Raw genomic sequence first — 15,702 nt, 5'->3', positions numbered from 1 at the left:
CCTAAAGACTGTCTCTAAATATTAATTACAAAGTGCCTTCATTTAAGAAAAGTAAATTTTACATGTGATAGTATTATTTGAATTCTATTGAAGGACCACAGGAAAATGTGGATTGTGAACTGGGCAGTGACTTACCTACGGGTCAAGTATATTATATTAACCAAATATAGATACATACACACACATATATAAGGATAGCAGTGTGAAACTGAACTGTTTTTACATGGCCTATTAGATGTTGTTAGAAAGACAATGTCTTAGAATAACTTTGTAGAAAGCTTTATTCCAAACAATTTTCTCAACATAAAGCTTTTTTTCCTTATCCATTTTTTAATTTTGTTTTTTTTTCTATTGTGCTGTGAAACTGTCTTTAGATATGTTTATCTTTAGAAACTGTCTTTAGATATACTAGATGGCTAGTAACCATGTTAAATAACCCTCTCATGAAATGATTTTAGTTTTATCAAAGGAATGGTCTAAACCAACATATAAAATAATTGGGATACCACTTTATTGGAAAAAATCTAATAGAAATGTTTAAGACTAAAGTGGATTATAAAACTAATTTTCTCCAAAATAGAAAACTTTAGTTGTTAGCTTCACTTCATTGAAAGACAAATATATTTAGCTTCTTATGGATGTAAAATAAATTAAAACAACTCTTTTCTCCCAACAGCATTTTAAAAAAATAGATGGCTCTAGCTTCACTGAATATTCTTTCATCCCTAGATTTCAGTCTGGTCCTTTTGGTGATTAAACTGACAACTTGGTATTGTTCACTTCAGGAAGTATATTAATTATTTTACACCACTAACATGGGACTTACTTGGAAATGTGGGGACAGCTAATTATTTACTTAGCACTTAATAAATGGTAGTCTAACTTTTAAAAACTGTTAATCCTCTCAAAGTGTGTGGTTTACTCATGGGAAATGTTTACTCTCCAAGTGGATCAGACCATTACTACACTGGAAAATGCACATCATTTACCTGAAATATTACAAAAACATTTTAAAAGAATAAATACATTAATAGGCTGATTTGTGGTGAAATGTGACATTTTATTAATCAACTAAATGATATTTCACTTGCAAATCAATATTCAAATGCTACTTATTAACATGAGGTTGTTTTGTTTTATGGGAGGCAAAACCCATGACACATTTTTTTAATCCTTTTAGAGAATAATTAGAATGTGCTACCCTTATTCCCCTAAAGAGATAAACATGGAGGAAATCTAGTGTTTGTTTGCAAAGTCCATATCAAATGCAGCATGACTTCCTGTGGTTTAATTACATAATTTAAACAGTCAAATTGGATATATGATCCTGGTTTCTAAATAGCATCTAGTGACTTTAAGAATCAACATGAAATTCAAATATGAGCTCCCTAAGAGCTGCTACTACATTTCTCTTACTATTCTATGACTTCCAGCCCAGGAAACTGAACCAACACAAATAATAAAAGGAATAATAATTAAGCCATACTCTTTGTTATCAAGAAATCAGTACACAAAAATTAGTGACTGATTTGCTGATTTGTTTATGCAATTATGTTTTTCCTTCTGGGAATGAATTTTCATTTGTCTCTTACGGGTTGTTGACATTCTTAGAGGCAAAGGAATTCAAGACACAAATCTTTCTCAATTACTAGTAAATTCAAGTTTATTACTGTTTTGCAAAAAAAAAAATCCATGTAATTGGTTGATGTTGATGTCAGTTACTTGACAAGATATGAACTGTGAAAGTGAACAACACCAAATGCTACAGGTTTAATACACTTTGAAGGAAATTACAACTGCCTGGTGGAAGGGGCTGCAGGATGACAAAATGAGAGGTTTATTTAGCGTCTGGGATAAGCTTATAAAAGAGCTTAAATCCTCATTCCTTCTAACATCTTAACAGCTGTGCAGTTTCTTACAAAATATGTTTTATCGTTTCAAGAAATGCTGTTAACCTCGCAGTTTTAAAACTGAATGAACAAGGCCTCTTGGACAAATTGAAAAACAAATGGTGGTACGACAAAGGAGAATGTGGCAGCGGGGGAGGTGACTCCAAGGTTAGCCTCAATGTCACCAAAAGCGGGTAAACAGTATGTAAAGTAATAGGTGCATCTGCTGGGAGACATAATTTAGACCTACTAATATCACCGAAGTTGCTAGTCAAGTCCCTTCGCAAACTTAAGTATGCAATTACTGTCAAAGCAAAAATATTTGCAAACAATATCAATTTGGGGACACACTAGCAAACCTAACTAAAATAGCCACTGAAAATCTCTGGCTCTGAAGAAGTTATGGATCAAACATCATCCTAGGAACCTCAGTTTTGGAAAGCAGGCTTTTGAAAGAGCAATTAGCGAAGAGGAGAGAGAACAGAGAAGTTCAGTCTGTCTTGTTTTCCTCACCAGAGCGGCCATGAAATGTTTTTAAGTAATAACAATAATCTGACTCCACTAAATCAGGTACCTACCAGAAAGACATTTCTCCACTTAAAACTCTCAGGCTTCCATTAAATAGCAAGTTATATAACAAATCAAAGGTAATCATATGAACTAGACAGTTTTTGCCTTCCGTAATGGATCAAACTAAAGAAAGATCTGGCTACAAAAAATAAGACCAACTCAGCTTTATCTTTACTGCATCCCTGTCTTATTTCCAGCTTCATAAAATAATGTTTTACTTTTATTTCTAAGCAGAAGTTATTAACTAGTGCTCCAGAACTCTTCCTCACTGTGGATAGACATAAAGAAAACAATCCAGAGATGGTAATATTCTGACTGAATTTTCTTTCCTTACATATCTTCAACTGGTATGTAAGAACATTGAAAAATTTTAAATATACACTCTTTCTTTTAAATTCTAGAGAACTGCCCAAAACAAGTAGTCCCGCTCATCTTCAGGTTCTTGTGTGGGCTACAAATTCTCTCACTTGCCTGGCCACCAAACCCAGAGAATTATGCTCTGTTTAAAAAGGGTGTATCTGTCAAGGAGGCTGCGAACCTCAACCTCTTCTAATGCTGGTAACTTCCCCCTCGATCCTGATCTGAAAAGCCTTTCAAATTCAGCTCACTTGTATATTTCCATCTTATAGACAGCCCTGTTGCAGGAGGAGAAAAAATAAACTTTGCACAATGAATATTCTGGCCACAGAAGGAGGCATGAAAAAGGAGGGGACACAGAATTGTGTGGACCCAATTCTGATCATCCATATCCTATCCTGAGGGAGAATCTGAGTCCCTGGAGAAAAAAAAGCAGAGAAAAGCTAGAGAAAGTCATCAGGGATTCTTCTGAGATTGTTCCACTTTAAGACACCTCCATTCAAGACAGCAACCGTATGTTTTCTTCAGGAGTATTATCTCTTTTATATTTTGGAGCCCCAACTTGCCTAGAATGTTCTGATCATTTCCATAAAAATATGAATACACAAATACATATATACACACATAAATAGAAAATTGCTCATTTACACTAATAATCTACTGCTCTATGCAAATTAGAAATGTAAGAAAATGTACTCTAATAGGACCAGAGAAAACAAAACTGAAGATATTCTATTCAATTAGAAAAACTTTGTTTGCAAATTTTTATTTTTATCACAAATATAAACAAAGTATAACATTGCTTAACAGATAAAATTTTCCACAAAAAATGAATAATGAATCCCTGTTTTAGTGTATATTAAAGACTCTTAGACTCTTTCCAGAGAAAAATAAGCAAGCAGAAGCAGAAATGTACACATAATGGAAAAATCTATGTAACAAAAGTCATTTTACTTTATTTAAATAAGGGATTGGACAACTCAATTGAATTTTAATCTGTTTACATCCAACATTGGCATATAATGGAAACCAAATAAATATTTGTTGTCCAAAGAAATAAATATGAAGCTAACCTTGTAGTTTTCAAAAATCAAACTGTTTATTCCTGTACTTTCACCTGTTACTTTCACCAAACGTGAACTATAAGGTGATATTCTAAAATGTTATTTCATATTTTGAGTCATTTTCTAAAATGTTATAAAAATTAACATAAAATGTATGTTAATTACATATATAATTACAGTATGTTCTATTTGCCCTCAGGAATTTTGTTTTCACACTAGAAAAATATTTCTAGTCGGTTGTATATTGATATAATATTTATCACCAATAGAATAGGTAATAATAATAATACCCTACCCTGCATTTATTTTAAAAGGTGATATTTTAAATGGCCTGACCTAACTTAGAATCAAAGTAAATTACCAGGAGACAGTTGCTGCTTTTAAATTTTTGTTCTGTAGCTCCTTTGGGTGACTGATTTTCTTTTTAAATTTACCCCTTCCATTTGGCCTGATCTTTATCGAAAGAGGTAAAAGGAGGAAAAGTGCTGAATTGGAGGAAGATGCTGGCTCTTAAGCCTTTGCTAAGTATAAAGCCAAAGCAGAAGAGAAAATTAAATACTACCAGTTTATCTACAAGGCACATTGTGTGAAATGCACACTCAGTGATCTCAGTACAAGTATACTATAATCTGGTGTGATCTGATTTTGACATACAGAATCTTAGTAGGAAAAAATTAACTTTCCTAATGGTGATTCATCTGGTGAAGGGGGGAAAGCATGGAAAGTTGTACCACACATGAATATGTTCCAGTGAGGGGCTAATTGACCCACTTGTCATTTACAGGATTATAACAAGGAAATACATCTCCAGTCTTCCATACAGCAGCACATTATTAAAGTTCTGTTTTACCTGGGCTATGCACCAGTATCTATGGGTAAAAGAAGAAATACCCACTGTTGATTGACTGATTTAATATAATCAACAACTGAATTATTTAGAGTCACAGTGGCAGCTTCCAGTTCACAAAATAATTAGCATCCCCACTCAACTGATAGCCATTCCCAGAGCATGACCAAGGCAGCCCTAGGCCAGAGGCTCCACAGAAGAAAGAAGGAAAAAGGTCTGGTATGTTAAATGAAATAAAGTGAAAAGGCATGATTTGGGAGTGGATAAATTTGTTTGAAAAATTACTCCTTTGAATGTTATTGTTCTGTGACCTTTTTTTATGGTCATAAGAAATTCATACTCATTCTTGTGAATAACAGAAATTTACTAATTGGCAATGAACCAATTTAAAAGTTTCATTGCAAAGTCTAAAACTCATATCCCCTTTGATTAATCTGATATGATTTAGTCTGAGCACAAACAATACACAGAATTTTATGCCAATTTTTATGTGAGTTGTTTAATACAGGTTCTAGTTGGAAATACTGACAATACTTGTAATCATCAATGACCCATAATGCTAATAATATCTACAAAATTATTGATTTTTTTCTGTTTGTTTTATACTTTATTCTCCTCCTATATATATAAAAATAGGCATACTCATGGATGTGAATATTCATATTTAACTCATTTTGTAAATGTGGTTACCAAATAATGAGTTCTTTAGGAATTATAGTAAATCTCACAATACCCAGTTTTTAATTTGGCATTTTGAAGAATACAGTCCATTCCTGACTTTAAAATATGTTATACTTCCAAATGGCTTTCTCCCCAGCCATGGAAACCAATGCAATAATAAAGGGATTATTATGGAAAATATGCATTCATAAGCAGGAAAAAATGTTGTAAACAAAGACCAGTAAGGGAATCTAACCCTTGAAGGACTCTCCTAGTAATGAATTTCTTGCTCAGTGCCTGACATTCCACCATTAAGCTTGGTTGTTAATAAATATCTATTATTCAAAATTCCAATCTAATCTTATCCTCTAAAACCAGACTACTGGAGTGAATAGCAGAAGGGACAAAGAGGCAAGGGGAAAATGAAGCGGGTAGGAGAAATGGTCCTTAAGAAGGAAGAGAGATAAGTCAAAGGCAGTCTTCATTTAATCCAGGGGTCCCCAACCCTGTCTGCAACCTCTTAGGAACCAGGCCACACAGCAGGAGGTGAGCAGTGGGCAAGTGACAAGCTGCATCTGCCACTCCCCATTGCCTGAATTACCACCTGAACCATCCCTCCCCCGACCCCTTGGAAAAATTGTCTTCCACAAAACTGGTCCCTGGTGCCAAAAAGGTTGGGGACCGCTGATGTAATCCATATTTTTGGATTCAAAATAGCTGTCCCGTCTATAAGAAACTTTAAGGAAACTGCTTTCATTTTCCTTCTCTTTTCAGCATTAAGTCCTCCTCCTCCCCACAAAACCCATGCAAGAAGTACAATATACACTAATATAAGGTACTTTACACGTGCGTTAAAAAGGCTTTGGTGAGCTAGCCTGGGGACGTAAAAACCCTTAGTATCAGTTAAACAAAAATGTTTGCTCTGGATTCAGAATAATTTAAATGTAATAATTTTACAGAGCCCCTACCCTGAGTCAGATATCCTTGTAAATATTTTACAAAGATGAATGAGATGTGGCTTCTATTCTCAAGAAGTTCACCAACCAACCCTCAGGTGTGGTTTTGTAACAATCACTTCATAAATGAAAGTGGGGGATGTAATGTGGCGGTGGGGACAGTAAAATCTAGATTAACTGGGGCTAACCAAGGACCCCAATTAACCACAATCCTCACCCCACACCCAAACTCAGTTTTTTAGTACAAAGCGTTAAATCATGCTGACATTAGATTTTAATCCAAAAAACAATATATTTTATGAATGTGGCAGGAAAGTGCATATGCTTAAATTGAACAATGAACCTTGTAAGATCTTTTGACATTGATGCAAAAATTAAATTGAACTCAGAAACAAGATAAACAAAAAGAAAAACTTATACTTTAGAAACTTTTTTCAGAACAACAGTACCCAAAAAAATGGATTTTAGTTTAACTGTTAATCAGAAAACTCAATTAACCAGAAACCCCTATTTCCTAAGTCTTCTGTTGTTAATATTTTTAATTACACAGACCATTACAAACCCTGATTCAGGTACTTCCTAGCTGACTAGATGGGTTAACCTCTCTGTGCTTTGGTTTCCTCATTTGTAAAATACAGGTGATAATAGTAACTAAACATGTAAAATACTTTTAATAGTCCCTGGTACATAGTAAGTGCTCAGTAAATGTTAGAAATCATCATCACCATAATTATTAATGGTAGAATTTATAGAATTAATCCCTTGGTAACCAAATAAATGTATGCTGTGTTTCTCCAAATGCACTCAACATTTCCTAGAAGAAGTGAGGCATTAGGAGATACAGCCAGACAAAATGATTGTGGCAGCCTTAAAAATGTCAAGAGGAATGCAAGGAGTCTCTCTCCGAATGTAAAAGCAAAAAGAAACAAAAACCATACAACCACAAAAACAGTAACAACAGAAGATCCTAGGCATTACTGCTTCCCATCCATCTTCCCATCCCATCCATCTTCTTAGGCTTTATTCTACACACACAGAGGTTAACATGGGAATGAAAGCCAGAAGAATTCTTAGATTCCTCAGAACACTGACACAGACTGACAAGTGAACATTTCCTCTCTGAGACTCCTTGTATAATATTTAGTATTGAAGGACTCAAAGACAGTAGAAAAGAAAAATGGAATTTTATAGTATGAGGAGTGTGTCTGTTTATAAAAATCTTGGTTACCCCTAGCCTATCATGTATCTGTTCTAAGAATTTATAGAATATATTATAGTTACTGCACTTTATACTAAGAGTATGTTCATATGGTAGACTCAAGATAGATGAAAATTATTTCTGGTGATATTATTTAAGTTAAGTACTGCAATTCAGAAGGAAAATATCAACATGGGCTTATACTTTAATGATTTACATATTTGTCTTATAAGGACTTTCCTCTGCATGAGGTGGCCCTTTGTCAGTAACACCTGACTCACCCTCCTCTTTCAATTAGGTCTTGGATGAGAGTGGCAAAGGAGTCAATTTAGTGATGGATACTGTAGCCATACATTTAAGGCATAGAGTAAAATTCCACTAGCTGAATCATAATGCCGGCAAGAAATGAAACCAGTCCTATCTAGCTTCTATTTTAAGCCTGTCAACCTATAGCCACTTCCATTAATTTTGAAAGAGAAAAAAAGGAGCTTCTGGATATTGAATGACTCCACGTTTATGGTGGGAAAACTGAAAATGCTCAAGAAACCCAACCCAGGCTAATAGTTTTGGATTCACAGTAATTGCATACATTTTATTTAAAAATCCTCCCTAGCAGTATGTGCCTGTTACCTAAAGCGATGGAGCAGGCCCCAGTTTTATGTCTGATTTGAAACCTGGGCCTTCAGTACAAGACATAACACCTACTGTGGCCTCTGCTCTGTCACTTTGCCATGCGATTCTAATGTAGTTTTACTTGAATAACATAAAATAACATATATAATGTTATTTATGTTATTTTCCACGTGAAGAACTCCTGTAAACCTTGCCGTTTTGAAACTCAGTGAGGCAGGCGTCTTAGACAAGCTGAAAAACAAATGGTGGTACGATAAAGGTGAATGTGGACCCAAGGACTCTGGAAGCAAGGTCAGTCGCTGCAGTTCGGGGCCTCCTCTTGTGTTCACAAATCAGTAAATGGGAGCAATTGTCAAGAGTATATGGAAACAGTAAAAACTAAATGTTTCTCTATACACTGCCTAAACTAGAAGCTAATGTCATAGATTTAAGCCAAAGGGAGTAGCTTCTCAGAAAATTGCAAACTGCTCCTCAATATTAAGGCTTTTAAATAAACTTAAATTAACTGTAAAAATATATAAAATAATAAAATTCCTATATTATTCTCAAATATACGTACCACTAATAAAAATAGTGCTTCCAGATTTGGTTTTTGTTTGTTTTGGAGGCAAAGACCATGAAATGTATTATTTCAAGAACCGATGTATTCTCAGAACAGGAAATGGGGAATTGATCAGCAGTCATCTACAGAAAGAATATTTTAAACATTAAATATATTTTATTCAGAAGTTCAGTCTTTTGTCACTATTTTGCCAAGCATTCCACTTTAGTTTGAAGATGACCTATTATATTTTTGTTCTGATAAACAGAGTAAACTTTCCAATTCTGTTCTATCGAAATTATTTTAATAAATCAATGTTTATGAATAATATCTTCAGCTTCTAAGATCTCATTCATGAATTTTTTTAAAAACAATGCAGGAACCTATAGGCCTGATCATGTTGAGTACAAATGAAAATAGTGTTACAAACAGTTATATTTTCATTTAAAGAAAAAAATGTAACAATTTATTAGTGAATCTAAATACCTGCACAAATTAATAGGACATATGCCTGAAAGCCATTGTTGAGGATTCTTGAAATCTTCATTTATTTTTTCCTGTAACTTCTTTTAGAAAGAAAGAAATTATTGGTTATTCTATGACATTAAATAAGTGACTTACATATATAAGAGAATCTCAGTTAATTTAAGAAAGAGACAAAGTAATGTTAACTGATCTCTATTCAGGCTTCTCCCTGTGTTTTAATCACTTTTGTCTGCCTTTGAACCAGAGTGGAATGAGAAAACCTTGGCCAAATAATGAAATAGCTATTTCAAGCCCTTATGTAAAGTTAGAGAAGCAAAAGTACTTAATGAGTGATTATTTTTAAAATGAAGTTACCCTAAATCTTTGGTCCAGTCAGTTGACTAAGAGGACAATGTACATAGTACTTTTTAAAATTAAACCTTCTCCTAATAAAACTATTTAAGCTTGCACAAAACACACTGCTGACCATGGGGCATCCTTCATGTAGTCTACCCAAAATACTTATTCAAATAATGTTATATAATATATATTCACAATTTATGAAACATTATGAATTCTTGTTACAATTTTAATATCTTCCAATAATATGCTTGACTATTTCTGAATTTATTATGAAATAATATGTATTCTAAATCTCTAGAGAATAATATGTCTAAAATATTAACTGATCAAGCATTTTTAAGTGAAATGGAATCATATTTTAAAGTCAATAAAAATAGTTATAAATCTGTCCATAAATAATTTAGTTCTCAACTGACCATGGAAAAATTTGTATACTTTTAAAGTATCTTTTTAAAAGTTTCCAATGTGTTGCATATATAGTTATTCCTAAATAGTATATAATATGTTAAAGTGACACTTTCCAGGAGATTTCTTAAACAGATGTGACTAAAAAAACAAATAACATGTACCCTAGCACACTATTTGCATATATTTGGTAAAGTCATGATGAACAAAATGTGAAACTGCTAGCTTAAAGTCCCTTAGTTCTTTAAGTAGGAAGTATGAAGTTAAATTTATTCAAAAGAAATATCAAACATTAAAAATGTTTTAATGGAGGGAAAGCCAAAAGTGGTTTCCTTCGCATGTAATTGGGTTTTAAAAATGTCATTTTCAAACTTAACAATAATAAGCCCACTTCTGCCTATGCTTGTATATGGCTAAGTATAGTGGTTTTCATTGTATATTTAGCAATGATAAATGTTATAGATTTTATTGAATGTAATTACACACAATTTATTGGTAATCATCATAACTTCACTTCTGCCAAGACCTATAAGCTTTATGTTTAGATCCATAAAGCTACACCAGTAACTTATACATGTTAAATAATTTCAGGTTAAATTAAGCATTTACTTTAATTAGCTTTTTGGATTTCATGCATTCGTTCATCTTCTGGATGTGACTTTGCACAGTTAACTCAAGTGTCTTTATCCCCCCCAGGACAAGACGAGTGCCTTGAGCCTGAGCAACGTAGCAGGCGTCTTCTACATTCTGGTTGGCGGCTTGGGCTTGGCAATGCTGGTGGCTTTGATAGAGTTCTGTTACAAGTCCAGGGCAGAAGCGAAGAGAATGAAGGTGGCAAAGAGTGCACAGACTTTTAACCCAACTTCCTCGCAGAATACCCAGAATTTAGCAACCTATAGAGAAGGTTACAACGTATATGGAACCGAAAGTATTAAAATTTAGGGGTAGGACTTAGGGCCTACTACAGTGAGTGGGTGATGCATTCTGTAAATGCAGTGTTGTGACCTGTCTGTGGTGGTATTGCTTGCTTCTAATTTAGAGCTTTACATTTTTGAAAACTTCAGTGCACTGTTCAGTTTTCTCTGGCTGCAGATGTACTGTTCGAAATTTTATGTTGCCAATAGATATCTGCATTGAAAGTGTTCAAAAGACAAAAACAAACTTCCAGAATTGCTCTGTAAAATGTTTAAAACAGTATATTCTACCTGAAAATTGGGAGAAATTTGAAATTAGATCTGGGTTTCCTTGTACACAGAACAGGCTAATCTTCTCTGGATCAAACTAGTTTTAAGGTAAATGCTAACAAAATAAGCATAAAACCTGTTTCAAATTATCAAAGCCTAGACAGTTGCCTATTTTTAATAAGGTGGTGTTGTTTTCTGAGAAAATATATGTAAAATCTCCAAGGCACATAGTAAGCACTCAATGCATTTTAGCTCCTATTCTAATTTGTTTTATATACTTTAGCCATCTTTCTATATTTTTAAAGAGTGAAACCCTGCTGTTTGTTCATCTGGCAGTAGTCCTTGAGTCAGACCTTTAGACAGGAGTGATCATCAGAATATTGACTACAATTCACATTTATTAGATGAAATTCAACTTTTATTTTCACAGCATCACTAAGGTAAACAGGCATGTTAGGCAATTTCTCCATCAAAGATGTTAGCAATATATGTTCATTAGGAGAGACACAGTAAAAATAAAAATTGCAGTGAGTATTTATTGACTTTTGTTTTCATTTCAATTGTTTTTAAGTAAGCCAGATCAGTCCCACTTATATCCTCTCATCATGTGACAACAAAAAATTATAAGCATTCAATGAAATATAGGATGGAGGTCATTTTTTTTAAGACTCTAAATGTCTAGTACTTTTTCCCTCTGATAATAGAAAATGGTTTTAAAATAAGATCTGGAAGCATGTGTTGTTGCTTTTCTTAAAGTCAGGTCTCTAAAACCCATTTTCTGAAATTATATATAATGTCCATTCTATTACAATGATAAATGAAACTTTGAACTCCCAAGAGACACTTAGTGCTTGATGTACCCTAGAGTCAAACCCAATATAATTTTTATAAGAATAAGATGTATACCTGAGGTTATGCCAGGTAAACATGCTTGATTTTGATATTTATTTATTTTAAAAAAGCTATTGAGGGAGTTTCCTGGTGGCCTAGTGGTTAGGATTCCGGGCTTTCACAGCTGTGGCCTAGGTTCAGTCCCTGGTCACAAGCCTGGTGGCATGGCCAAAAAAAAATAGCTATTGAAATACTTGTTAGTATCTTAAAGCAAAGAGCAAAAGCCATCCCTTTTTAACCAAGATCTAATTGCTTTTATCCATAATCTAGAAATCAGTGACTGAGTACAACTGTACATAGATAAGCCCAAAGTGGTTCATTCCAAATTTTCTGAAAAAGAATTGAGAACAAAATCGTCAATTCACTCATATCAGAATGTTTAGAGTATGTCTTCTAATAGCAGAACAACAAATTATGATGATGTCAAGGTTTCTTAGTCATTATAGTAATGCTTTCAACTTAATATTTACAGAATTGTGGAGAGATATTTCCCAAACAGCAAAAAACATATCTGAGAAGTTTTCAGAGCCAATTATTTGGACTTCATTCTGTGATGAATTATAAGATATCGTTTAAAAGTTTTCTTTAGCGTAGAAAATGCATTCTAGAAAAATTCTAGAAATACTCATGGATGCTAGTTCAATACACAGTTCTGGGAAATTGCTAGAAAGAGATATGAATTCCCAGGTTATGTACATAAAATTCACATGTAATAAATGTTTTTGGAGTCAGAACCTAGTACTGTAGTTCAACACATGAATTGCCTTTAGAGCTGAACTTTTAAGACAATAAATTTCAAATAAAAATAAAGCATTCAGGCTTCCCTGGTGGCTCAGTGGTTGAGAGTCCCCCTGCCGATGCAGGGGACACGGGTTCATGCCCCGGTCCGGGAAGATCCCACATGCCGCGGAGCAGCTGGGCCCGTGAGCCATGGCCGCTGAGCCTGTGTGTCTGGAGCCTGTGCTCCGCAACGGGAGAGGCCCACGTACCACATAAATAAATAAATAAATAAATAACAAATAAATAAATAAATAAATAAAGCATTCATATCCATATGACTTTTTTAAAAACTTAATGGCATTCAGAGCAAGTGAAATGATCTGATTCTGTACAGAAGACTTGAGAGCAAGCATTTTCCATTGTACTCCCATATTAAATAGAATTTCAAAAATTCTATTGACCATAATTATGAAAATGACTGATAATTTAGATAACATTGTTTCAGAATTTCAAAAACAAAACCTGAATGTCTACTTTAAAAGTGATCATCCCTTAAGGGAACACCTAATTAAGGTCACAGCCATTGGCCATAACATCCAACCAGAACCAGAACCAGATTATATGGTAAATTTATAAGAAAGTTTTCCAGTTTGAGTAGTCTCAACAGAGTCACACAAAGATGAATAGAAACAACATTTTATGTAAGAAGCAGGAGATATAAGTATAGGAAATAAGAATGCAGAGAACTAAGAATACTAAGATTTAAGGAGAGAATAAGCAGTTGTCAAAGACTTATTAACACTCAGTTGCATTAATCTATAGAGAAGGAGAGATTACTTGAGAGTACATGGGATACTTCCTGTTTTGATATTTTCTTTTCCTCATAAAGGCAATCAAGAAAATAAAGGGAAAAAATAGATTTTATGGCAAAAGCTTTCTGAAAAACTCACAATGCTCTTATTAATTATATTTTAATATTTCCTCTTCAAAAAATAAAACTAAACTAATAGATTTTTAAAATAATTATTTTACTTAATATTAAATGTTGAAAGGGAATCTGAAGAAACAAATTCAGACTGTCATCTTGGTTTGTTTTAATTTAGTGATGAGTAATTTCTATAGAGATTGTCTCCTGACTCCTGATTATAAAGATAAGTAAAATTTAATTTTTGAGACTGTTTACTAAAGGTGAACTATAATAATGACCTCGGTGTTTATCATACATACATCAGTAGAAATTTGACTTCAACTTTCTGAAGTTATCAGGGTAACTGATCTCAAAACCTTCTCATTATAACAGTTTCTAATCCAATTTTTATTTCATATTTAATACATCATTATTCTAATATTTAAGTTACAGGGCAGAATAAATACAGGGATGGAATATCCTAAAGAATTAGGTAAACTTAAATTCACAACAGGGAATTAAGACACAGTATGAGTTATGAGAAAGTTATGATAAGCCACAGCAAATTTAGGGAATATCTCCTTTACCTTATTTCTTCTTGAGTTAACTTTAAATTTCAGCTACTAGAAAGAATTTAAAGGCAATGAATGAACAGCAAGTAGATTTTCATAAAAACACTGCCTGTTTCTCCTCAGTGTAGTATTATTACCTGCTACCTAATATGACAGAACAAGAATATAATGAGGATTTCAGAGACCTGACCCCATAACATCAATCCGGGAACTTCCCCAGTGATGACTGTTCAATGCGGCATTGAAACATGCCCCCTTTCAGTGCACTTCCCTTTAAGCACTTAAAGCTTCTTAAAATATGAGCTTTAACTTCCATAGTAGGCATAGAATGAACTTTATGTCACTAATTGTCCTATTCTGGGTCATATCTATAGCTACTGTGAATGAATGAACGTATCTGTGGATAGATCTGTGTTCTGAAAACAGGAAGATGTCGTAAATAGTCTATATATATATATACATATATATAGTTTGGTTAGACAATTCATCACAATTTTAAGAGTATAATCATTTAACTGTTAAGACATTTTATGACAAAACAATCCAAATAAAGAATGTTGTCAAACCTAAAGAAGCTTTTAAGTTGGACTAGAAATACCAGGGTGTAGAGTGCAGCAAGTTAAAAGATGTGTCCTGCCCAGATTTGCCAAACAAAATCTTGTTTTATGATTTCAGAATTAGTTCTTAAACAGATAGGACCACAAACTCTAGAGTGATTTATTCTTCCAGGTAGTTGAGCTTTTCTTTCCTGTGATAAGCAGTTTTCATATGACCAGAAGAATATGGAAAAAATGCAGATGTCTAATTATTGATATTTTGGTGTTTGTTGTGTCATATTTTGTTGAAAAGACAGAAATATTGTAACACTCCACATTCTTTCTGTTTCCTTTCCATGCAACCCAGCTGACCTTTTCTGAAGCCATAAGAAACAAAGCCAGATTATCCATCACTGGGAGTGTAGGTGAAAATGGCCGCGTCTTGACACCTGACTGCCCAAAGGCTGTACACACTGGAACTGCAATTAGACAAAGTTCAGGATTGGCTGTCATTGCATCAGATCTACCATAAAAACCAAAAAAATAATTGAGTGCCTTAATTAAACTGTGTTGGTGACTGATGGAAACGCAGCCCTGAGGGACACGCTAAGTGCAGGTCTTCGCAAAAAAATCCTTTGGCTGAGAGCGGGAAGTACATCCTAAGGCGCTGAACATCAGCAGCAGCAACATGTGCATGAGCTCAGCTCGGAAACCCAAACTCAGATTTTATATCAGGAAAACTCAAAATTTAGAATTTTTTTCGGGGAGTGGGTAGGGGGAGCTGGGATGGGTGTATCAACAGCAACAGATTTCACTTGAGTGAACTTAAAAACTAATCAGACATGCGAGTTAGCACATTAAACTGTGAAGTTCTTGCTCAGAAAGGCCTCAGTCTTCACTTCAAGGGATAAAATAGTTACAGAAGTCAATGAATATGCTAACCT

At 33.9% G+C, this 15,702-nt stretch overlaps 1 protein-coding gene across 2 annotated transcripts in view; it reads left to right on the top strand.

Annotated features, from left to right (window-relative positions):
* GRIA4 (glutamate ionotropic receptor AMPA type subunit 4) overlaps window positions 1-15,290 on the top strand; it is a gene marked incomplete at its 3' end in the record, with an annotated part of 515,808 nt that extends 500,518 nt beyond the window's left edge. Inside the window, exons 14-16 of one of the 2 annotated variants that reach the window (XM_081240207.1) lie at window positions 8,351-8,465; window positions 10,645-10,779; window positions 15,126-15,290. In XM_081240207.1, the coding sequence (XP_081096333.1) occupies window positions 8,351-8,465; window positions 10,645-10,779; window positions 15,126-15,290 (415 nt within the window). Of the gene's footprint in view, window positions 1-1,942; window positions 2,058-8,350; window positions 8,466-10,644; window positions 10,780-15,125 lie in introns of both variants that reach the window. The other variant, XM_081240208.1, reaches the window with a different exon arrangement.
* Between the last annotated feature and the right edge of the window lie 412 nt (window positions 15,291-15,702).

This window comes from Mesoplodon bidens, assembly GCF_964165515.1.
Source record: "Mesoplodon bidens genome assembly, chromosome: 7".
Taxonomy (NCBI): Eukaryota; Metazoa; Chordata; class Mammalia; order Artiodactyla; family Ziphiidae; genus Mesoplodon; species Mesoplodon bidens.
Note: the sequence above shows the minus strand (reverse complement) of the source record. Positions and strands in the feature narration are given on the sequence as shown.